Source organism: Myotis nattereri (genome assembly GCF_964212035.1).
Source record: "Myotis nattereri genome assembly, chromosome: 19".
Lineage (NCBI taxonomy): Eukaryota > Metazoa > Chordata > Mammalia > Chiroptera > Vespertilionidae > Myotis > Myotis nattereri.
In genome coordinates, this window is record NC_138095.1 from 6,859,719 (window position 1) to 6,883,402 (window position 23,684).

Here is a 23,684-nt window from a genome sequence, read left to right on the forward strand (position 1 = left end):
TATCCTAGGAGCTTCTGCAACAAATAAAGAATGTAATGAAATGTATGCAATAACATGAAAAAAACATCAGTTTAGTGAGGGGGAAGGCCAAAGTGTAATGTAGGCTATGATTATATTATGTAAAAATATGTATTTTAAAAACCTACTGAAAAATAAACTACACACATCAAAAACCATAACCAGAGTTGTGTTAGCATGCACAGATTTAGATGGCTTTCTTCTCCACTTTCTAACAGTTTTACAAAAACAGCATGGCTTTATTGCAGCTTTTGTTTTTAACAGAAAAGAAAGATGCGTGCCACAAAAGAAAAACAAAAATGCTACTCTAACAGACAAGCAGTCAGAATGACAAGGGAGGGCTGGCGATGGCAGCCCCGGCAGGCTCTACGTGTGGACACTGCAGAGGGACAGCACAGTGGTCCAGGGCACGCGTGCCAATCCTGGCTCACTGGACCTCTCTGGGCCAGTTATCTCACACAAAATGAGTGTTTGGGAATAGACAATCTCTAACATGCCTTCCAGGTTTAAAATCATATGATTCACCCTAGCCAGTTTGGCTCAGTGGAGAGAGCATCAGCCTGCAGACTAAAGGGTCCCGGGTTCAATTCCAGTTGAGGACACATGCCTGGGTTTCAGGCTCAATCCCCAGTGTGGGGCGTGCTGGAGGCAGCCAATCAATGATTCTCTCTCATCACTGATGTTTCTCTCTCTTCCTTTCTGAAATCAATAAAAGTATATTTAAAATAAATAACTAAATAAATAATAAATAAAATCGTATGATTCTAAGTTGCAAAAACTAAGGAATCTGAGAACAGACAAGAGAAATTAGGAATTTCTCCAGTTTTCTTACGTAATGTAGAATATAGGTGGAGGAGAAACAGCCTGTATATTAAATTTTAATGCTAACTTCAGACAAAATGATGTGTAAGTACTATATGGACATTAATGAAATATTACATGCCACCGCCAGTTTTAAAAGATGCTTATTAACTGGAAAGAAAATGCATGGCTGTAAAGTTAAAATAACAATATAAAGCAAAAGTGTTTTGGGGAAACCATGAGGCCACAGGGTTAGATGCCCTATCAGATGCAGCTCATCATTTCCCTGGGAGATGGGAAGGGGAGATGGTGTGGGAGTGAAGGGGTTCACCGGCAAGAGTGCTATGGACATCTATGGCGGGGACAAGACTTGAATTGGGCTTTAAAGAATGGGGACTGGGTTTCTTTTGGGGGCGATGAAAATGTTCATCATAGGTAATGGTGGATGGTTGCACAACCTTGTAAATAAACCAAAATCACTGACATACCATTTTAAAGATTGAATTTTATGATATGTAAATTACATTTCCATTTTTAAAAAGATGTGGTCAGAGGTAACTAATTAGAACAATGTAGAAAAATCCAAAGGTACACTGAGGAGAGTAATGAGGAGAAAGGTGGGTTGGAAACAAATTTCAAAGGACTTAGAACATTAGTGATGAGGACAATAAGACATTTGGGGTGGAGGTGGGGGTGGGAGGCTAGCAGCCTGACTCTGTATCCCTAATGCACATTCCTGTTAGCTTATAGTCTAGTCACTGCCCCTTCCTTAATTATCTGGTCTTGCAGGACCTGTTTACCTAAATACTCCCATTTACAGAGGCCATGAACCATGAACAATACACAACCCCCAAAGGGGGTTATCAGTGCTGGCGCCAGGCCAGGCCTTTAGGTGTGGTCTCACGGCCCCCATCCCAACACACGGGGCTTTTTGCAAAGCCCATGAAAGGTCCGGAAGTCTGATCCTTATTTGGGGGACAAAGAAACCAAAGGGGATAAAGAGAAAGCTTCCTCCATGTTGGTTTACTCAGGATTTGGAGAACTGACCCCCTGAGTCACTGTACTAGTATGTGTGAAACATCTGAAAATAAATGGGTTTTCCTGTATCTCCAGGTACTCCTGCATGTTTTCGGTCGCCTGGTAAATTCTGTAACATTAGGAAAGGGTAACAGAAATGATCATCCAATGGAGAGTAAGGGCAGCAAAAACTGACGGACCAGCATGTGAAAGACCCAAGCTTTGAGAATGATGTGTTTCCTCTGCTGGAAAAACAAGCCTCAAGTAAGCAGGGCCCACGTCCTGTTTGCCTGATAGGTACCCGAGTGTCTCAGGTGAGCTTATGAGTGAATGAGCATCGGAAGGTTACCCTGGGTCTGTGTGAAAAGAGAATAAAGAACCACCAAGACTGGGTAACTCTAAGTTTAACATAATAAAAATTAGTGTAGGCCTGAACAATGTGACTGCCCACCACGAACACTGACACACAGGATTGAAAAGATGGAAAGAAGCAAGAGACTTTCCAAGAGTCTCTGCTCTCTATCAATTGGATGAAATATACTTAGTAGGCTTACATGAAAAAATGTTACATAGTTCAGCTCTAGCTATACAAACTAAATTTTACTTGTGTAAAAAGAGAGAGGGAAAGGAAGGGGGAAAATATAAGCAAGATAAGCAGAAGAGAAAGAAATGATGAGGTGGACACTGTCTCTTTAAGAAGCTCCTTGGAGATACATAACTGTAGAAAGCCTGGTGAATACAACATTGATTGGGAATGAGGTAACCACAAACACCGCTGTCTCAAATGAAAAGGGATTCAAGACCTGACCCAGAAAACAAGCATCGTAACCACCAGATAAAATTTTAATGATAAACACAAGATGCTCTACACACAAGCAAGATATGAAGTATCTGATGCGAGGCCATAAACGTAAGGTTCTCTTAGAAAGAGGAGCTGTGAGGAGCCTCTCTGACCCACAGATCAAGTTTCATCTTATCGATCCACAAACTGCCATCGCTTTGCTTTGTGCTGTAGAATCGGCAATGTTGAGCGGGCCTCCAGGGAACACAGAGGCAGGAAAAAAGGACTGGCACCGGCCGGCCTTTGTGAGGTCCATGTCCAGATAAGAAAGTCACAATTGGCTTTTGAGATTAAAGTCTCCTTTATTTCTAATTTCTTTTATGACTCTCTCAGTCCAATCTCCACATTCTGTCCTCAAAGGTCTCTGACATTAGGAGACCCCTTCAAGCTAGAATGACAGAAGTCCCTTTCACAGTTAACATGGAACCTAGAATTGGTGGGAGGAAAGGACCTTTTATATGAGGAGCTGTTGGGTCCACACTTGAGCAGTGGGGGCAGAAGCCCAAAGCCGCACTGGATGGATGAAGTCTAGATTCCTGGTCCATTAAGCTTTCTAAAATAATCTTATATAATAAAAGGGTAATATGCAAATTGACCCTAATGGCGGAACAACCAGAACAACCACTAGACCAGTCACTATGAGGCGCACTGACCACCTCTTGGTCCCTTTCCCTGGCCGGCAGGCTCCGATCACCTGATGGCGAACGGGGAACCGGGGGTTGGGGTGGAGGGAGGGTCCCACTGTGGGCAGCCAGGGAAGATGGCCCTGATCACAAGCCAGGCCTAGGGACCATACCTGTGCATGAATTTCATGCTCCGGGCCTCTAGTAATTCTATAGTGCTACTAGAATGTAAACTGTAATGGGGGAAAAAATTTTTAATTGCACTTACAAAAAAATTAAAATAAAATGAAACAAAACTAAAAAAGAAAATAAGGGTTCCTCATAGGCATATCTTGTTTAAAGCAAAAAGACTTTTTCATAGGCATTGCATGCCACAAAATATTAAAATAATCTGACTGCAATTTCAATTCAAGTGCTGCTCTTTAAGGAATGCTTCTTAAGGAGAGATTTTTCTTAAAAGAAAAACTTGACTATTACTAAGTTGTCAAGGCCAAGATTTGTTTTTGTTTTCTGGCAGGTAGGCGCCTCTCTTGGGTGGCTCACGCCTAAGCCAATCCAGACTGAGAAGTTTAAATGTCCTGGTTGCTATAGCACTAAGTATACAGTGTGAGAATCTAGTTCAAAATATCTTCATCCAAAAAAGAAAATTGACCTTCTTATTATACATTAACGAAATACATAAACACATCTCTGTAGTAAAATATGAAGAATTCATGAAAGTGGTTTTTAGAACAGAAGCCAAAGGAATCTACAGAAGCTAAAATTAAATTTCTTGGCCACAGAGACAAATAAAAAGCAAATAGGCACTGTGTGGTGGGGAAGGGAGACTGTGTGTGGCCACAGCCCTTCCTCAGTAATAAAAGCTTCAAAACAAGAGCACAAGAGCAGGACCTCTTTGTGCCAACACGTATTATTCTTGCTTGACTTTTTTATGTCTTCATAAAATACAAACTGTTGGCCTTAATGAAAATCTAACATAACCTGCCACAAGAGTGGTTTTAAAGCTAGGAAAGACATACTGAGACTGATCTGTTCTGCACCATTCTAACTTCAGAGTTCTCCAATCCCGGAGAATGGAGTCCTCCCAACATGGGCCATCTATACGAAAGCACGTGCTCCCCAGGGAGGACAATGTCACTGGGGAGGGGTACATGAAAAACTAAAAGACCTTAGGATACAGAGTGTTAAGTGAGAAACTGTCCTAGCTTACCCAGCAATGACAACACCGTCGTGAGAGTGCACATCACATAAAACAGCATCAGGAATGTGTTCCAGCTCACTCACGGCTCCCTTGCGATTCTGCATAAGGAAAAGGGGGTGCAAGGTACGTTATTCTGTGGATAGCAGAGACAAAACATGTCGCTTTCACCTACGCTCCCCAGTGACTTTTTACAGCATGTACTGTGTTCAAAGTTATCTGGACATTCAAAAGGACCAAGATGACAGCCAGTATATTAAGCTGTTAGCATTTACAAGTTCATACACATACACACACACACACACACAATGAACTAGAGGGGGTGTGGGATGTTGCCCCGTCATCCTCAAGGGGATATGAAGGAAATATGTGAGCACAAATAACTATAATCCACAGAAGGCTGAATGTGGCAAGTCTCAAGAAATTATATAAAGTGTATAAAAAAGTTCCATTCAGAGGAGAGAAAGTATTTAAGGATTATTTTACCTGTTAACAACACTTATAAACAACCTGCTAAATAAAATGAAAAAGTATACACAAAGGGAAAAAATCAGTTTGGGGAAAAGGAAGAAAGACATTGTTCCTGATTGAGAGGTCAGAGGTTCATGGGAACAGTATTTAAAGGAAACCCTAAGACCCATAACACTGGCTGCTCCTAAGGAAGGAACCAGGTAGTCAGTGAAGAGAGGCGAGAAAAAGATGTATCTTTCACTGTATGTCCCTTTCTGACTTGAATTATTTGTACCATGGCAATCATTATCAATCCAAATATAGACATAATATAATTATTTTAAAAATTTAAAAAAAGGGAATCTAAAGGAATATTTACATGTGCGATGTTGGGAAGAGTAGAATAATTAAGCCAAAAGGAAATCAAGAACATCCAAGTAACCATAACTTCAGCTTTGCTGGACTGGACCAAGGATAGAAAGAGTGTGTATAAGTGCTAAGCACAGTTGTTAGCATACAGCAAGTGTTCAATAAATGGTAGCTACTCTTATTACTACTCATATTATTAGGAGACAGCTGATGACATTCATTTCATTAAAAACATTTAAGTGGCTATATTCCAGGCACTGTATAAGATAATCTGCATGATGATCTCCCTTGAAGACCAAGTCCAAGGCTGAGCAACAAGACTAGCACATTTAAGTAGAGCTGTCCTGATAGTGGACACATGGGGATGGAAAGGAAGGACCTGAGTCTCCTCTGTGCAAGGGCCATGAACAAAATCACAAGAATAGCAAAGCTCTTTTTAGGGACGAGGTAGTGAAAGAAAAGGAGAGGGCCTAATCAAAACCTGCGTGCTTAGGGCATTTACTAATGTCTGCCATGTGGCTCCCTGCGCCCCCACCCCATGGGCTGCAACCTCACACTGGTACTCTGGTCTTAGAGAAATCCTAGAGGCCAGAGTAAGAAGAGTTACTGCAAAACCAGGAAAAGGAATACTATAGCCACCATAACCAGCTTATCAAATCATTTCTATGATAGCGCTGAATTGCACGTCCAAGTAAGTTCATGCAGTTACTATGTAGAAATATCTAAGAACCTTGGGATCCGTTCTCAGGTTCCCCAGGCACTGACCTAGGAGATACCAAACCAAATCCCCTGCTCATCCTGAAGTCAACCACGAAGAGCACCAAACCACAGGCTCTTCATGCAAAGGCCTGTGAGCTTCTCCAGCCAATGCTCACTGAGCACTGGACGTGAGCCACGCTCTGCAGAAGCGTTAGATACATCATTAGACAGTCCTCCTCCCACACCCGTTTTGAGCAGGGCTACTCTGAGCCTCCCTTAGAGATAAGAAAACAAAGGCACACAAAGGTAAAGCAACTTGCTCTAACACTGCTTTTCATGTTTTGATCGGGCTTTCTTTCATTCTAGAATCACAATGAGAATCCCATCACTACAGCTAATATTTATCATTTGACATTTCACTTGTGTAGTCCTCATTGGTAATATTGTCAGAAAAATGGGTCGAAGACACTCCAAAGAGAAGCCTCCCTCACATGCTGCCTGCAGTTAAGACTCCAGTTCATCCGAACGACAACTATTTATTGAGCACTTAGCAAACAGAGGGCTTTGTGCTCGTAAGAGAAAAACAACAGGTAGACACTCAGTTAAGCTGCATGGCACTTGGACACTGTTACTGAGTGTCAGATGCTATGAGGTGGGTCTTTAGATCTTCACTTCTGCCACCTCTGGCCTGAATGGGAAGCTGTACCTGCCTCCGCTCTTGCTTTTTCTAATACAAAGAGAAAACAAAGAACGTAGCTGCTACCTTCTCTCTCAGGGGCTGACACCTCTGAGTGGGAGCCAGGCACACTGAATGTCTGCAGCTCTCACACTCACAAATCTCAAAAGTATCCCTTCTTCTCAGACAGAAAGGCCTTAGTTTAAATTCAATTACAGCGCCTCCTACCAGCGGCAGACCCTCTACTTCCTGCCCGCCCCACCCCCCCGCCTGTCTAAGCAGCTCTGTCTCTGGCGCATGTCCCTCACAGACCTTCCTCAGGCACACCGGCAAGAGGACTACGGGTCCCTCCACATGAATTTATTACCTGGTGAGGAAGCAAACCGTGGGCCAGTATGGGTTTATTTAGCAGTGGTTGTCTTCACGGCCTAAGAAAGGCTAGCTATGCTAACTCCCCTTAGAAAGGTGGTTCTCAACCAGGAGCAATTTTGCCTCCTGGGGACATTTGAAGATATTGGAAGACATTTTTGGTTGTCACAGCTGGGAGAGAAAGAGAAATGCTACTGGCATCTACCAGGTAGAGACTACAGGTGCTGGTCAACATCCTACAGTGACAGGACAGCCCTCACCACAAGAACTATCCAGCCCAGTGTCACCAGTGCTGCGTGGAGAAACCCTGACTTCGAGAAACACTGCTCTTATTAACTTGGCTAGAAACTGGAGGAGGCTGCCCAGATCAAGAGCATCGGTCACTGATCAGGTTATGAGGTGACTGGCATAACCTGATTGCACACAGGCAATATGTCACCATCATAATGAGCAAAGGCTTGTTAATCTCAGAGTCCATTAGGGTTGACCTTTAAGGGAAAGGAAGGGGAATGGTTCTGTGCCCCCGACACGACTGACTACCCAGCTAGCCAGGTGCGAAGAGACAACCACCACACTGCTGTCTGGTCGTGCCTCTAGCAGCTTTAGGCAACACTACTCTTGATAGTTATTCCTTCAGAAACGCTTCACTCTGAACATTCTTAGCTGTGATCTAATATTTCTGTAGAGATTTTGAAGTGATAAATGTGATGGAAGTAAGCCAGTAGGTTATGTGAGGGAAGAGAAGACAGTGCTTAGAGTCGTTTAATAATCTCCCTCTGACATTTCCTGAAAATAGCTCCTCTTTTGTATTCAGGTGCCGCCTTTGCTTTCTTGGTCCTTCCAGAGAGATGGTGAAAGTGAAGGGGGCTGCACTGAGCACTACACCCAAGACCCTACCCGTCGAGGGAGGTGCCTGGCCTCTCTCTCACCCTTCCTGTCCTGGAAACAACAGGCTGCTCCCAAATAGTGTGGCTGGAAACAGGGGCAGAGACTCTAGTGGTGAACAAAATGGGCAACAAGTCACCAACAGCAGAAGAGGCGTTCACCATCATCCTCTCTTATGCTTTTGGCAGTTAACCTCAGGCTGTAATTAGCATGACTCGGTGATTAATCCCAGGCTTGGATTCCCGAGTCCTTGTAAGCTATTCTTCTACAGGTAATACTGGCCACTGCCTACCTTCCAGTTGCTTCTTAACATGTGCTCCTTGGCTCGGCACTCCTGGAAGATGAGCTTCCAGCAAGAATAATCGGAGATGCTGCTCTCGGGAAGGTGCCCCTCCTGCTGGCACAGCCGGTACCAGAGCACTTCATCTTCTGCAATCACCTTCCACGTCTTGCTCACCTAAAGCAGCAGAAGTGACACAAATGTCAAACCCTGCAATTAGAGAAGCCCCTTGTCATCCAAAAATCAATCAACACCTTTATTATTGCCCTGGGTTTATGGCAGTATAAAATGTCTCATTAACAAAACACTCAGAGGTGGGGGAAAAAAAACACAACAACAAGCAAATGTTTCCAGTTTTATCTTTCAAGATTTCAAAATTGTATTGTCATCTAATATCACATTTTAGACTACTTGGTTAAAGTATTATATAAGAGGAAAAATACACAAATACATGAAAGGCAAAAACTACACGCTGTAGCATGTTAATAGATGTACAACCACACAGTTTTATAGAACAGAAACGCTTTACTTTTTACCAATAGGCACTTGTATTTCCGCCTTATAGAGCTAGAGACCAATGGCCTCTGAAATGTAAACAGTAATAAAATAAATATCCATAACTTAAACCTTCTGCTCCTCTGAGAATTTCAAATTTATGTTATGTGTGAAAACTTAGATTTTAAATGTGTACCTTAAGAAATATTTAACAGAAAACTCAAGCTGTTAACCAGGACTGTAAGATCTGATATAGAGAAATTAATGTTATGTCTGGACTGAATTTCAAATCCCAACAGTATCCAGAGGAAATGGCCGTTTTAGCTATTAGTTCTTTGTCTTCCAACCCCAACTGAGGGGAACGATGAATTTATTTCACCACCGGATAATGTACAAAGTGGGGCAGACTGCAAAAGATGAACTCCGCTGGCAAGACGAGAAACGGATCCAGTGGATAACGTGATCTTGGGTCTGCTAGACATTCTGCTTACAGTCCATCTGACTCACTTCTAGTAGAGTAAGAATTGTGACCAGTGGTTTACAGTAACCTGTGCTCCTTAACACTCCCTTAGGGCCACTTCAAGACATCAAATACACAGACAAGAAAGTACACACGACAGAATGAGGCGAGCATGCAGCCCGTGCATGGCACACCGCACTGCACAAGGAGGCCTCCCTTAATGAAGAACTGGTAGGGAGTTAACTTTTGGAATTGCAGAATAAAGATCTCCAAAAATCTGCTCCTCCGTAAAAGCAAGAAGAATGCTGCCAGAAAGTGTCAAAATCAAGTTTTTCATTACTCTAGAAATTAACTGAAGGCTTGCAACATTTTGAGGAGCATTTATTCAGAAAAGTGGCTGAATCTTGGTAAGAAGCGTAACTTCTGTTTTGTTTTACTTTACGCTAATCCCATCCTCCTCCTTCAGCTCCATGGTAGCCGTGAAAACTAACAGCCTTGCAGCCATTGGAAGGGCCAGATGGATTTACAGCTCCTCAAAGGTGCCACCCCAGAGAACTGTCACCATTTGACCTGGCTGGCAGCTGGCTTAAAGCTCTATTCTGAAGGACTGTCTTTTTCTGACCTGACTCAGAGCGCTCTATCCTATCTCCAGGGCATTTTTCAAAAACAATAAGGGACAACTGTTGAACACTGCAGCTGCCTACGGCAGAATTAACACCAGTCTTTTACAAACTCTTCCAAAAAACAGAAGAAGGAACAGTTTCCAACTTATTCTAGGAGGCCAGTATTACCCTGATACCAAAACCACACAAACACATCACAAGAAATCTACAAACCAATATTCCTTATGAATATACACAAAAATCTTCAAAAAATATTAGCAAACTGAATCCAGCAATATATGAAAAGGATTATATGCCATGACTAAATGCAATCTCCCCCAGCATGCAAGGTTGGTTTAACATATAAAAATCAATGTAATATATCATACTACTAGAATAAAAGACATAAGCCACATGAAGTTCTCATAAATTTTTCTTTAAAACTATAAAAATTTAAAAACCAGTAAGGGAGTTCTTTACATTCAGAATGAATCTGCACTGCACCAAAAAAATTCATAGCATGGCAAAGTTCCTTTACATAATAACTTCCCCAAGGAGACATAAAGTGATAGGGATATGCTAGTATATGTATATATGTTTGATAACCTTTTCAGAAACATGTCTTGATGCCTGCCTCCATTATTCAAGAAGCAGCATGATGTAATAGGAAACTAGTTACAATTGTGAGGGGAAACCCAGACTCTAGTGCCAGGTCTTTCACTAACTAGCTCTGCTGCAATGAGAAAGTCACATTAGTCTTCCCTGCACCTCTTTCCTCCACTGTGAAACGGCAGAGTGGGGTGGGGGTGGGGGGTGTCAGGCCCTAAAATGCCCTTTACAACACTAAATTCTATGACCAGGGGCCTTTATTTCCTCATCTTTAAAATGTGAATAACATACGCCATCACCAAGAGAACCGTTGTGTATCTCAATAAAAGAACCCACAGAAAAGTACTCTATAAATGTAATTCTTTCTACATATGCCGTACACTAGTACAGATCATGACAGAGCACTACAGGACACACACAAATACCTTATTATGAAACTATGCTGCTCCAAATATTATTTTAAATAAGGAAGCCATTAGCTTCCTTATATTTTTATTAAAGAACTTTCATTAGATCTATAATGGGTCTCTACTTGCTCCATGGCAGCAGAAGCTAAAACTTACAAAGTGAAAATTAATCAGAATCCAAGAACTCAGCTTGTTTGCCTCAAAAGTTCTGATTTTCCATCACGAGCAAACTACATTAAAAAGAATCATTATTACAATACCTTATGCAACAAAAGGTATGTCAAAGCAATATTGACCAACAGAGCACTCTGATGGTACATTAAAGTTCTGGCTTCCTTACTTAGGTTTCTGCAGTAGATGAGAGCATGCAAGTTCTAGGTGTGATGGTCACATCACCTAAGTCACGGCATGGACACTTTGCGTGCAATTCACAGTATCAGGCAGCATAAAGAAGTGCAAGGCTTCTGTCATTTTTCTGAACCAAGGTGTCACACTGAAATGCTGAAGGTGTCACACTGGCTCAAGTCTTCAATGGTTTAGAAGCTGAAAAAGTACCAGGAGTCTTATGAGATCAACTAGGCACACCACCCCATCACAGGAAGGCTCCTCACAGCATCCCTGGCCAGCAGAAGGCTTTTGGTGAAGAGCTGACCTCCCCAATCAGTCTGATTCACTGCAAGGCAACTCTATTAAGAAGTACTTCCTTCCATGGTTAGAAAACAGATTCCACCACCCTAGCTGTTTTGCTCAGTGGTTAGAGCATTGGCCCAAGGAGGGTTGCGGATTCGATTCCAGTCAAGAGCATGTACTTCAGTTGCAGGCTCGATCCCAGGCCCCGGTTGGGGTACATGTGGGAGGCAACCAATTGATGTGTTTTCTCTCACATCACTGTTCTCTGTCTCTTCCCCTCTCTTCCACTCTCTCTAAAAATCAATAGAAAAAAAAATACTCAGTTGAGGATTAACTAAAAAGAAAACAGATTCTACCTATGGCCCTGATTTTTGCCCTTTTGAGAATATAAATCTATTCCCTCTTCCACGTGACAGTTCTTCAAATGGCTGAAGACACCCAACGCATTTCCCCTTAGTCTTTCTTCTTTGGTCTAAATACTACCCGTTTCCTCCAAATAATTATCATACCACTAGTTCTCATACCCATATTTCTGAATATTTCTGCATCTACTTACAGTGTCCCTCTTCAAATGTGGTACTCAGGGCTCAACTATACCCCACATATCGACTGTCAAGTGCCATGAACAAAAGGATTATATCAAATTTGCTACTTCATTTGTAGCTATCATCATCCTGGCTATGGAACTAATGATCCACCAAATCTTCTGGAGTCTGTTGTATTAAATATTGAAGGCAAACAAAAAAAGTATAAAGAATATTACAAACACCCATGGACTCACCACCCCATTTAAATAAAATATTACTAATAAGTTTAAAACTCCTGTGCATCTCTCAGTGTCTACATCCTCTTCCCTCCAATCTTAATCTCAACTTGGTGTTTATCATTCTTCGGTCTTTTATTTTTTAAATATATTTTTATTGATTTCAGAGAGGAAGGTAGAGGGAGAAGTAAGATAGAAACATCAATGATGAAAGAGAATCATTGATCGGCTGCCTCCTGCACACACACCCTTGGGGATCGAGCCCACAACCTGGGCATTTGCCCTTGACCAGAATCGAACCTGGGAACCTTCAATCCACAGGTCAACACTCTATCCACTGAGCCAAACTGGCCAGGGCCTTCAGAGTCTTTTAAAACACAAATTGCAGTTAAAGAAGTGTCCACATGTCTTACTTCCACAATATTTATTTTATTTTGTCAATCCTCACCTCAGGATATTTTTCCATTGATTTTTAGAGAGTAGAAGGGAAGGGGAAAGACAGAGAAACATTGACGTGAGAGACACACATTGACTGGTTGCTTCCCACACACGCCCTGACCGGGGCTGGGATTGAGCTTGCAACCCAGGTACATGCCCTTGACCAGAATCAAATCCGGACTCATCAGTCCACAGGCTGACACTCTATCCACTGAGCCAAACAGGCTAGAACTCCACAATATTTTTAAGTGTAAATTATTAGCTCAATAAACTTTCTACCCATTTTAAATCTCAGCTCATTGCACACAAACCTCCACCCAGCATTTATATCATCTTTGCATCTCAATTCTGTCATCCTCTGCATTAGCTACTTCTCCCATACATAGATCATCTGCAAAATATGGTCTGTGGGACTTCATGTCTTAATTATTTAAAAAAAACAACAAAAAAAGTTAACCAGGATGGGACTGAGGACAGAGCCTGTGGCAAACCACTGTAGCACTCCCCCCAAGCAGACATGGATCCATTAAGCAGCCCACCCTGGGCCTGGCCACAGCATCAGTTACAAATCCACTTAACCACACTGTCATCCCACACTTCTCCATCCTCGCCATAACGGCGTCAGGGAAACAAACCCTCATCTGATCACAAGTGATCAGGCAATAAAGAACAGGATAATGAGTCAATAACACTGGAGTTCCAGTTTTCACTAGACAGAACACGGCGGTTTTATTTTTGGCATGTCTCGTCCACAGCTGAGCCTATCCATGAACTGGGTGGTGTCTGTCCATCTGTCTGTGCCAGAGTGAGTCTCAGCACTAGGCAATCATGAAGCGCAGAGAGACCGACCAACATCAGCTGTGATGGAGCCAGGCCACTTCTCAGATAGCTCCAGAGCAGAGTATGTCCCTAACAGACCCCTGGAATTCAGGGTTCAGTGAGTATGAAGTAAAGGCCAACATTCAGAGACCCGCATGGGTTCTCAAAGGCAGACAGTGCTAACCAACCACAGGGCAGTTTACTCTGATCCTTGGAATACACAAGCCTGTTTTGTAAAAATTATAAAATATAAAATTAAGTAAATTATGAAATGCAACTATTGGACAAAAGACTCAGAGTTGCTAAGAGATCGCATAAATGTCAGTCATGACTTCATTACACAGACTGGCATTTCCCAAAGCAGGCTCAGCAGAACAGCTGCTCCTCGGGGTGTTAATATGTCACTTTAATACGCGGACATGTGTTGCATGTCTCCAAGGAGACAGAAGCTGCAGTCGCCCAAGCTTACTTGGTTCCTGAACACTTCTTAGAGCTCCTTAGAAGACACCTTAAAAAACACTGAAATGGGTTACTGGTCCATCGATTAAGATGTTTTGGGTGCTAACTACATGCTGGGCACTAAGACTAGCAATTCTCATCCACTTTCCACCTCAACCTGCCAAACTGATACCTTTCTACCAGTGACTTCTCATGAACCAGAGGGAAAGGTTTTGGTGTCTGCCCTTAGTCAGGTTGTATGACAAGACTGGCCCCAAATAGGGGCAATCTCTGTAATTCTGTAGTCCAAAAATTAGCTACAAGGCTGCATGGTTAGGTAGAGCAACTGAATCATCAGCATTTGAGGAGAATCCAAATCAGTGCTCAGAGATTACAAACTGGAAGATTCCAATGAAATTAAACATTCTGGGTAAGTTTTCATTAGGAACTAAACTGTACAACTTCAGCCACTTTAAAATGAAGAAACTTGCCCTGGCTGGTTTGCTAAGTGGTTAGAGTGTCAGCCTGTGGAATGAAGGGTTGCAGGTTCGATTCCCAGTCAAGAGCACGTACCTCAATTGCAGGTTCCCCAGCCCCCAATAGGGGTGAGTGTGGGAGGCAACCAATCGATGTGTCTCTCTCACGTTGATATTTCTCCCCCCACCCCTTCTACTCTCTCTAGAAATCAATGGAAAAAAATAACCTCATGTGAGGATTAAAAAACAATAACAATTAATTTTAAAAATGGAGAAACTTTTCAGAGATTTTCAAGAAGTCTCAAATATATCAGACCTTAAAAACTTTGGAAGCTGAAAACAGATTTGTATTATCAGCTTCAAAGAAAATATCAGGTCGTTTTAAATAACACAACCTGAAATTTGTACAACAGCATTATGAGATGAAAAACTGAGAACAAAAAGTAGATGTTTCGGTGCACCATCCCCACTTACTAACCCTAGATCACAGGGCTTATTCTGTAGAAAATGATATTCAGGATAAAGTTTAAATCTTGGATAACAAACAATAAATCTCTTTGAGGGATTTATAAAAGCTAAAGGTGAGAATTACTTCCAAAAAGGGATCAGGACTGTGCCTACACTTAGGTATTAAACACAGAAATGTGCAAACTGGAAAAGGAGGGTGTCTTTTTTTCTTCTTTTAAAGAAGAATTACAGGCTTTAAGAATTTCTTTTCATCCTGGAGGGGAAATATCAACAAGAAAAAGACCTAGTAAAATTTTCACAAGTAAATTTTAAAGAGTCTCACCCAGATGAAATCTAATTGTTGGATTTCTTAAGTTATATTAAACCTAGCAAGTTTACAAGCCTAAATTTTCCAAAGGCCTAATGGGCTTTTTTTAGTACACCAGGACTGGAACGGCTCTGCCCAGTAAAAGCCCCACTGAGTGAGCCTCAGCTGCAAGAATTTGCTAATAAAAGTGTCTCCAGCATTTTGCTTTATAGCACCACTGTGAATTGTACATTACAAAAGAAAAAGAAAAAACGACCCTTGGCTCAAAAATTAGCTTTATTAACTCTGCCTGGATTAGGGTTACCAGTGAGGCCCACAACAGGGGGAAAGTGTCATTGTTCTGGTCACACTTTCATGGATGAAGTCTGCTTGAGGAGGAACAGACTCATCTCAATTTCCTTTCTTCCCGCTCACTCTTAAACCCACTCACTTTTGCCCTCCCTGTGCCACTGGTTCTGGTCAAGGTCACCAGTGAGTTCCAAGTTGCTAAATCCAATGGGCATCTCTCAGTCCTCCTCTTACTTGACTAACAGGAGCGCTTAATGCCTTTGATCACTTTCTCCCATTTGAAAACTTTCATCCCTTGCTTCCAGGGCACTATGCACTCTGGGTTTTCTTCCTGCCTCACAGGTAATGCCCCTCAGTCTCCTCATCCCCTTGCCCTGATCACCAGACTCAATCCCTGAACCCCTTCCTCTATCTACTCTTACTGCCCTGATGAGCTCATCCAGTTTCCAGGCTTTGAACACCATCAATGTGCTGACAGCTTCCAAATTTAGGTTTCCAGCCAAAGCTGAACCCAGAACTCACCTCCAGCCTCACATCCACCCAACTACTGACCTTCCCCCAACTTGCACATCCCACTTTTTCCTTGTTAGTGAGGGCCACCTCAACCATCAGCTGATCAGGCCAAACACCTGGGAGTTTCTGTTGACTCCTCCACCTCTCCCCACACCAGACCATTATCAAACCCTGACTCCACCTACTTCTGCTGGTATGTCATGGTCCATAACACCATCTTCTCTCATCTGGATTATTTTGATAACCTTCTAACCTTCTCCTTGCTGGCATCCATGTCACACTATAGCCTATTCTCTACATATCAGCCAAAATGATCCCTTTTCAAATGTAAGTCTGACTTAGTCACTCCTCTGCTCAAAACACTTCAATGACTTCCCATCTCATTCAAAATAAAAGTTCAAGTTCTATTAATGGATTAAGTGCCTTTCACATTCCAACCATCTCTCCTTCTCTTAGCCCCATCTGCTCACTATGCCCCCATATTAGTTTCTTGCTCTAACCAATTACCACAAACTGAGTGGTTAAAACAATACAAATTTATCTTACAGTTCTGGAGGCCAGAAGTCTAAAATCAAGGTGTTAATCCTGGCAGGGTAGCTAGTTAGTTAGAACATCGTCCTAATAGGCCAACGTTGCAGGTTCGAACTCCAGTTGGGGCACATACAAGAAGCAACCGAGGAATGCATCAATAAGTGGGACAAGCTGTTGTCTCTGTCTCCTCTAAAAGGCTTAAGGGGGGAATCTGTTTCCTTAGCTTTTCCAGCTTCTAAAGGATACCTGCATTCCTTGGCTTATGGTCCCTTCCTCCATTTTCTTTCTTTTTATATATATATATATATATATATATATATATATATATATATATATATATACATATATATATATATATATATATGGTTATTGATTTCAGAGAGGAAGGGAGAGGGAAGGTAGAAACATCAATGATGAGAGAGAATCATTGACCAGCTCCTGCCACCTGCACACCCCCTACTGGGAATCAAGCCTGCAACCCAGGCACGTCCCCTTGACTGGAATCGAACCCGGGACTCTTCAGTCCACAGGCCAAACCTCTATCCACTGAGCCAAACCAGCTAGGGCCCTTCCTCCATTTTCAAAACCAGCAGCACAGCATCTTCTCTCCTCTCCACCCTCTTATAAGGAGCTCTGTCACTACATTGAACCTACTTGGATAATCACCCCATCGGAAGATGCTTAACTAACAACTGCAAAGGTCCTTTACCATAAAAGTAACATTTTCACAGGTTCTGGGATTAGGAGATGAACAGCTTCGGGGGGACATTAATCATCCTTCCACAACCTAGGCACTGTGACCTGACATGAGCTCACCTGCTGTTCCTTAAATACAGCAGGTGTGCTCATCTCAAGGTTCTGCACTGGCTAGTCTCCTGGGTGGAGACCTGCATAGCTTCTTTCTTCCCCGCTTCAGGTCTTTGCTCAAAGGTCACCTTCTCTGTGAAGTTTTCCCAGGCCATTAAAAGTGAACCCAAGCCAGGCCGGTGTGGTTCAGTGGTTGAGCGTCAACCTATCAACCAGGAGGTCATGGATTCTATTCCCAGTCAGGGCACATGCCTGGGTTGTGGGCTCGATCCCCGATAGGGGACATGCAAGAGGCAGCTAATCGATGATTCTTTCTCATCATTGATGTTTCTGTCTCTCCCTTGCCTTTCCTGTCTGAAATCAATAAAAATATATTTTTTTAAAAAGTGAACCCAAGCATCACCTCTGCTGTAAGATTTTTCTCCACTGTACTTATCCTATAAAATGTAAGCTTTCTGAAAGACAGTTTTTCTTATGTTTTGTTCACCGCTGTACTCACTGTCTAGAGAACTTAGTCCATTTCCATTTTCCCCCCACTGAGCCCCTTCAGCCTACCCCTATCCTCCCCCCAGCTCCTCCCCTCGCCCCAGGCCTTCAGCACCTTACTGTCTGTGTCCATGCATTATGCATATATTCATTCAAGGTCTTTGGTTGATTACCTCCCACCTACCCACCCTCCCCCACCATCCCTCTGAGATTCCGCACTCTGTTCCATGCAGTCCATTTACATTTAATGCCATTTATGTCTGCCATTTGCTATTTGTTTTCTGTGTGTCTAGAACAGTACATAGCACATAGTAGGCACACTGTAAACAACTGAATGAGAAGAGTAAGTCCAACTTTTTTCTTTTTTTTCAACGCTTTAAAAAACTAGATTGCTTGTATTTTCAAAGGTTAGCTTCTGGCATGTGCTAACTTAAGGAGGCTCCAATTTTCTTATTCAAAAACAATCTCTTGCTTTTGCTTGTTTTTCTTTTAAACTTTTTAATATGAAAAACTTCAACACAAAAGTAGAGTGAACAGTGCCCAGATGGCATGGCTCAGTGGTTGAGCTTCAACCTAGAAATCAAGAGATCACTAGTTTGCTTCTGGTAGGATACTGCCCAGGTTGGGGTCTCTGTCCCCAGTAGGGGGTGTGTAGCCGATAGATGAAGTTTCTTTATCATCAATGTTTCTATCTCTCTATCCCTCTCCCTTCCTCTCTCTCTAAAAATCAATAAAAACATATAATTTTTTAAAAGTAAAGTGAACAATATAAAGAACTCCCAAGAACCCATCAGTTGAAACAATTATCAATACTACTTTGCCATTCTTATTTCATCGAGCTCCCTACTTTTTCTTCTAGAGTTCTTCGATTTTCCATAACCCCTCTTTAAAGGAGGCAGCCACTGCAACCTGGTGACTTAACAGGCAACTCCTGAAGGTGCTGGGGTCTCAGGCTTGCACATATTTCCTTGAGAGAGAAGTCTGGTCGCAAAGTGAAACTTAAGAACTAAGGGACCCCTGCCAGCAACGACAGGTCTTCAGAATCATTTCTGCTATGAAAATCAATTTAGTTGCACTTAGCTATGGATTCCCAACTTTTAAAGACTTCATTAAGATCTTTACCTATAAAACCTCAGCTTTTAGTTTTTCCTATTTGGACATCTGGGAAGATTGTAAGATCACATTTTCCTTGAAACTTAAAATATCATTATCTAATATACTGGTTTTAGTTCCACAATTATTTATTTTGATAACACCTATTTCTTGCTCACCAATTTTATCATAAATCTTAAGTTTTTTAACCTCCGCATCTTGCTTTTTCATTATTGCTTTCTTTATGCACAATTTTCCACATTTTGCTTGAAAAACATGACATTATTACCTACCAGCTAAACTTCTAAAATTATACAACAGGAAAACAACTAACTAAAATATATATTAAAAATGAATATTAAAAAAGACAGAATCATAGATATGGAGAACAGATTAACAGTTTCTAGGGGTTAGAAATGGGGCGAGGAATGAGGTGAGTGTGCCTTGTTGATGAATGTGCTGTATCTTCACTGTGGTCAATCTACACCTGTGATAAAATTGCACAGAACTAAATACACAAATAAGTGCATGGAAAATGGGTGAAATGTGAATAAGCTCTGTGGACTGCACCAACACCAATTTCCTGGTTTCGATACTGTTCCTCCAATGGAAAAACCCGGGGAGAGGGTACACGGGACCTCTCTATTATTTTTTGCATCTCCCTGTGAATTTATAATTATTTTAAGTTTTTTTAAATAATGTTGATAAACATCCTACAAACCTTTACTCCTCAGAATTATTCATGCCATAAATAAGAGCACACTTTTACTTCTCATAAAAACCAAATCATTTTTTGTAGTTTTGAAATCGACAATTTTGTAATTGTTATGCATTCAAAAATATTATACTTTAAAGTGCCAGGAATCCTGTGGGCACACACAATAAAATGAACATAAAATTATAAACAGCAAGATAATAAAGCTGTTCAATGAATTGCCCAATGCATAACTTTGCTTACTGTTTGAGATATTTCAGCATGATACACTCCCGCAGAGACGCTAAGTCCCTCGAGGGATGACTATTGCTAGCATGGAGCTGGAGAGGTCAGCACTGAAAGTACACAGGAATCACTAACGTAGTAGGACTTTAGGTTTGAGTGAGCTCACAAAGCAGAAAAAGAGAGGGGATGCAGAAAGGAGACAAAGTCAGAGCAAAATCCGTTTTCCAGCATAGTCTGTGGCATAATTAAATCTCCAAAGTCCTCCCCAATCAGGGTTCCTTACTGTGAGTCAGTTACCAATTTGGCATAAAGATCTAAGCAAACAGGTTTTCTCCAAGGGCACACATATAGTTCATGGTGCCAATTCCACGTAGCTGGCCCAATTTCACTACAGTCCCAAGGTGGCTACATTCAGAGAATGAGACAGAGTGAGACAGAGAGTGAGCCCCTCTAAAATAAAGTCATAAAGCAGCAGGACAGTCCATTCAACAGAAGGACTTCTTCCCTGTTTCAAAAATAAAAACACCACACGAAACAAATAAAAATGCTACTTATTTTTATTACTTCGTGGTTTTATTTTAATTCTTCAAAAAAACAAAGCCAATTCTACAAATTACTGGCTACCCATGGCCATCTTCATGCAACAGCTCTATGGAAAAAGTTCTGGCTTCACATCAGAGCCACTTTAGGGGTTCCGTTTAAAATAGTTTCTACTCTTATACATGTGCTCTAAAAATGAGGCTGAAAAGCAACAATAATACAAATCCAACTGGCCAAAGAGAGAAGAATTCTGGTGGACAATTGGACCACTGTGTTGCGAATTAAACTGTTCACACCTGCAGAATAAGCTCACCAGCATAACCGATCTCCCCTGAAATGCAGCCCCATTGTAGCAAAAGGGGGATCTCTTCTTCCACTAACTAGATCCTATCTTTCACTGATAAACTCTTTGGATGAGAAAACCAGCAGCAGATGTGAAAGCCACATGGCCCTCTACAAAGCAGGAGAGCAAAAAGCAATGTTAAAAGAAAAGATTCCTTAAACAGCAGCTCCTATCAAGAATGAGATGGTATCATCGAATGCTGACTTTGTGGAAAGCAGCTCGCTATTAGACGCTATTCCAAGACTCCGCTCACGCTATCAGGCTGACATCCAGGGGCTGGACTCGCTCAGCTGCACCCTTGTTTTCAACTCTTGGGAACAGGGCCAGCGTGTAAAGTTAGAATATAACAAACCCAGTCTGCCAGGGGAAAGAGGAAGACAATGCGGGCACTCTTACTTAATGTAACCGATAGGCTCTGAGCGTGGTTTACACTTCAGTACATTTTCATTTAGCGCATTTTAAATTTGAATAATTTCTTCCATAATTTCCCAAAGATTTCCACACTCTGCATCAAAAAAGACTCGCTAACACCCCCAATGAAGCAATACTGTGGCAATCAGGAATACTGAAGACTTTTTCAATTACCTATTTAAGTAGAAAAATACAGGGTAGGGCAAAAGTAGGTTTACAGTTGTGCATACATGAAACACAGAGTTTATTCTTGTATTATTATTTGTTAATTATTGTATTATTTTTCCATACAAACTGTAAACCTACTTTTGCCCTGCTCTGTAATTTTGATTAAGCAAAATGCTTCATAAAAAAATAGTGTAAAAGCAGAAACTCTATAAATTTTATGTGATTTCATTCAACAGCCATAGAAATAGCAAGCACCAGAGTCTCAATTTGGCTACAGTTTTCACCACTCTCAAACTGCCTTAATATTTTTAACTTTACATTCTTGGTGGGGCTTTGGATTTTAGTGTATGTTTCTCCTACCACTCAATCTTACCAAACCCTTTCTCTTAAAGGTATAGACACTTGTGTAAAATACATTATAGAAACCGGGGGTGGGGTTGGGGGGGGAGGGTGGTAACCACTAAGAAAGTTATTTATTTGGCATTTATAGACAACGGGTATCACAGTGTCCATGAAAAGCCAGCAATCATATACACATTTAACTTGTGATAAATGACACGCTCTTCACCAAAAAGATACCCTTGCCTCAAAACATGCCAAAGGCACACTGGCATCACTTGGTTAGAAACACAGACTACTGGGTCCCACCCTGGACCTCCTGAACCCAAATTTGCATTTTATCAAGATCCCCTGTGATTCGTGTGCACAATAAAGTTTGGCCCAGACGATATCTCCCACCATCCCACTCCATGAATGTATGCTCCAGAGTAAGCATGAGATGGGTGTCATTGACCTGCAATTCCCTTGGTGGGTCTCAGGTCTCACAGGCCTCACACCTCACTGAGTGGGTTCTGGTGTTTAAAGAGTAATCTGGACTCTATGCCTAAAACATGACTTCACTGTTTTGTCCCCAGGTTGACCCTCAGCTCCCAACCTAACGACTTGGCTTGATTAAACCAAGGGCTGGCATCTTTGCATTAAAAACAGTGAAGACATTAACAGCTCAGGCTAGCTCAATAAAGACGGCGTACAGAGTTGTCAGCCTTGAGCACACAGCCACAGGTCAGCCATAACTCAGACTGCAGGGGGAACAGAGCTCTGGAGCAGATGGTAACAAAAAGATAAACACCAAGTAACAATGTCAAACACAATTCCTTAAGTTTAAGGTTGCTTTTCTTCACATTAAGATGCTACCCAATTCATTAATTCTTGCTGGTCATTCTGTTAAGTAAATTTCTGTTATGGAGGAGCTTCCTATACTTTAATTACATATTTAGGTAGATCTTCAATATCGGTTAATGACAGCTTACCTGTGCACACCTTCCCAGGTCTTTCCTGTCCAGATACTGAAATATATTGATTGCCAATTCATAAGGCAGTTGGATATCAAAGAAGGGCACATCGTCCATTTCATTCTGAGAAGAAAAGGAGAAAGGCAATAAGCTTACAATTCTGAGATTTTAAAATGCTCATATTTGCAGGCCCTTTAAATTACCAGAGATATTCTTAGGTGGCGACAAGAGAGATGATGGTGTTTCCCAGGGGAGTCAAGGGTTGTCACTATTCAGCAGAGCTCAGTCATAGAACTAACTCCGAACTTGACAACCATTCTCAATTCTCTACACCCCCACAAGTCTATCCTCATATTCACGTATGAAATCCACAAGACCATTTCCCATTATGCTTCAAAAGGAGAAGCAGGTGCCATCTTACAGGCTGGTGTATCACTGGTATCTGTGCATAGGCCTGTGGAAAGCCTCTTGGTCTCTAAGGAAAGGTAAGCAGCAGGCAGCCAAGAGTGAGCCATGAAACCAGGTCAGCCATCGGTCCTCTTAGGACAACTGCTACCAACCCCCTTCCCCCCCGCCCAACTTGAGGGGAGGACCCCGGAGCCAAAGGAGAAATGCTGACCTAGGTCACTCAAGTGTTTTCATCAGGAAAGGGGAATAGGGCCGTGAACATGAGCAAAAAGTAAATAAATGAAATGCTGCCCTAGAGCGAGGTGAACACCAGCCCGCCTTGGCCGCGGGAGAAGCACGAGGTTTCCTAATGCACTCAGGGGCTCACACTGGTTAACCTGCGTGAGCCAGTGCAAACAAAGCAGTTCTTCTTCGGTGTCATTTATTAATGCGGAGAAATTAGAGCTCGCCTGCCTTTGGATAAGCAATTAGGGATGAGGTAACAGGCTTTATTTGAGAGATAAGGCTGTCATGACGATCCTAGTAGCACAAAGAAATATGAGTGTGAAACAGAAAAGAAAACCAAGTGTACATATGCAACCCTCTGCCTGTTCCCAAATCCACCTGCCAAAGCTCGCTTTGGTGTTTGCTTCTGCAAAGCCAGGCAAAGCAACGCTCTCTGTCCCAACAGAACTTGCTTAATAAAATTCATCTTTAATAAGCTTTGGCTGACATCAGTGACTTACTA

At 42.0% G+C, this 23,684-nt stretch overlaps 1 protein-coding gene across 1 annotated transcript in view; it reads right to left on the reverse strand.

Annotated features, from left to right (window-relative positions):
• FBXW8 (F-box and WD repeat domain containing 8) overlaps nucleotides 1–23,684 on the reverse strand; it is a gene marked incomplete at its 5' end in the record, with an annotated part of 113,557 nt that overhangs the window by 73,223 nt on the left and 16,650 nt on the right. The window contains 3 exons of the mRNA XM_081113357.1: nucleotides 4,511–4,599; nucleotides 8,239–8,403; nucleotides 22,568–22,672. Coding sequence (XP_080969483.1) covers nucleotides 4,511–4,599; nucleotides 8,239–8,403; nucleotides 22,568–22,672 — 359 coding nt within the window. The remainder of the gene's footprint in view (nucleotides 1–4,510; nucleotides 4,600–8,238; nucleotides 8,404–22,567; nucleotides 22,673–23,684) is intronic.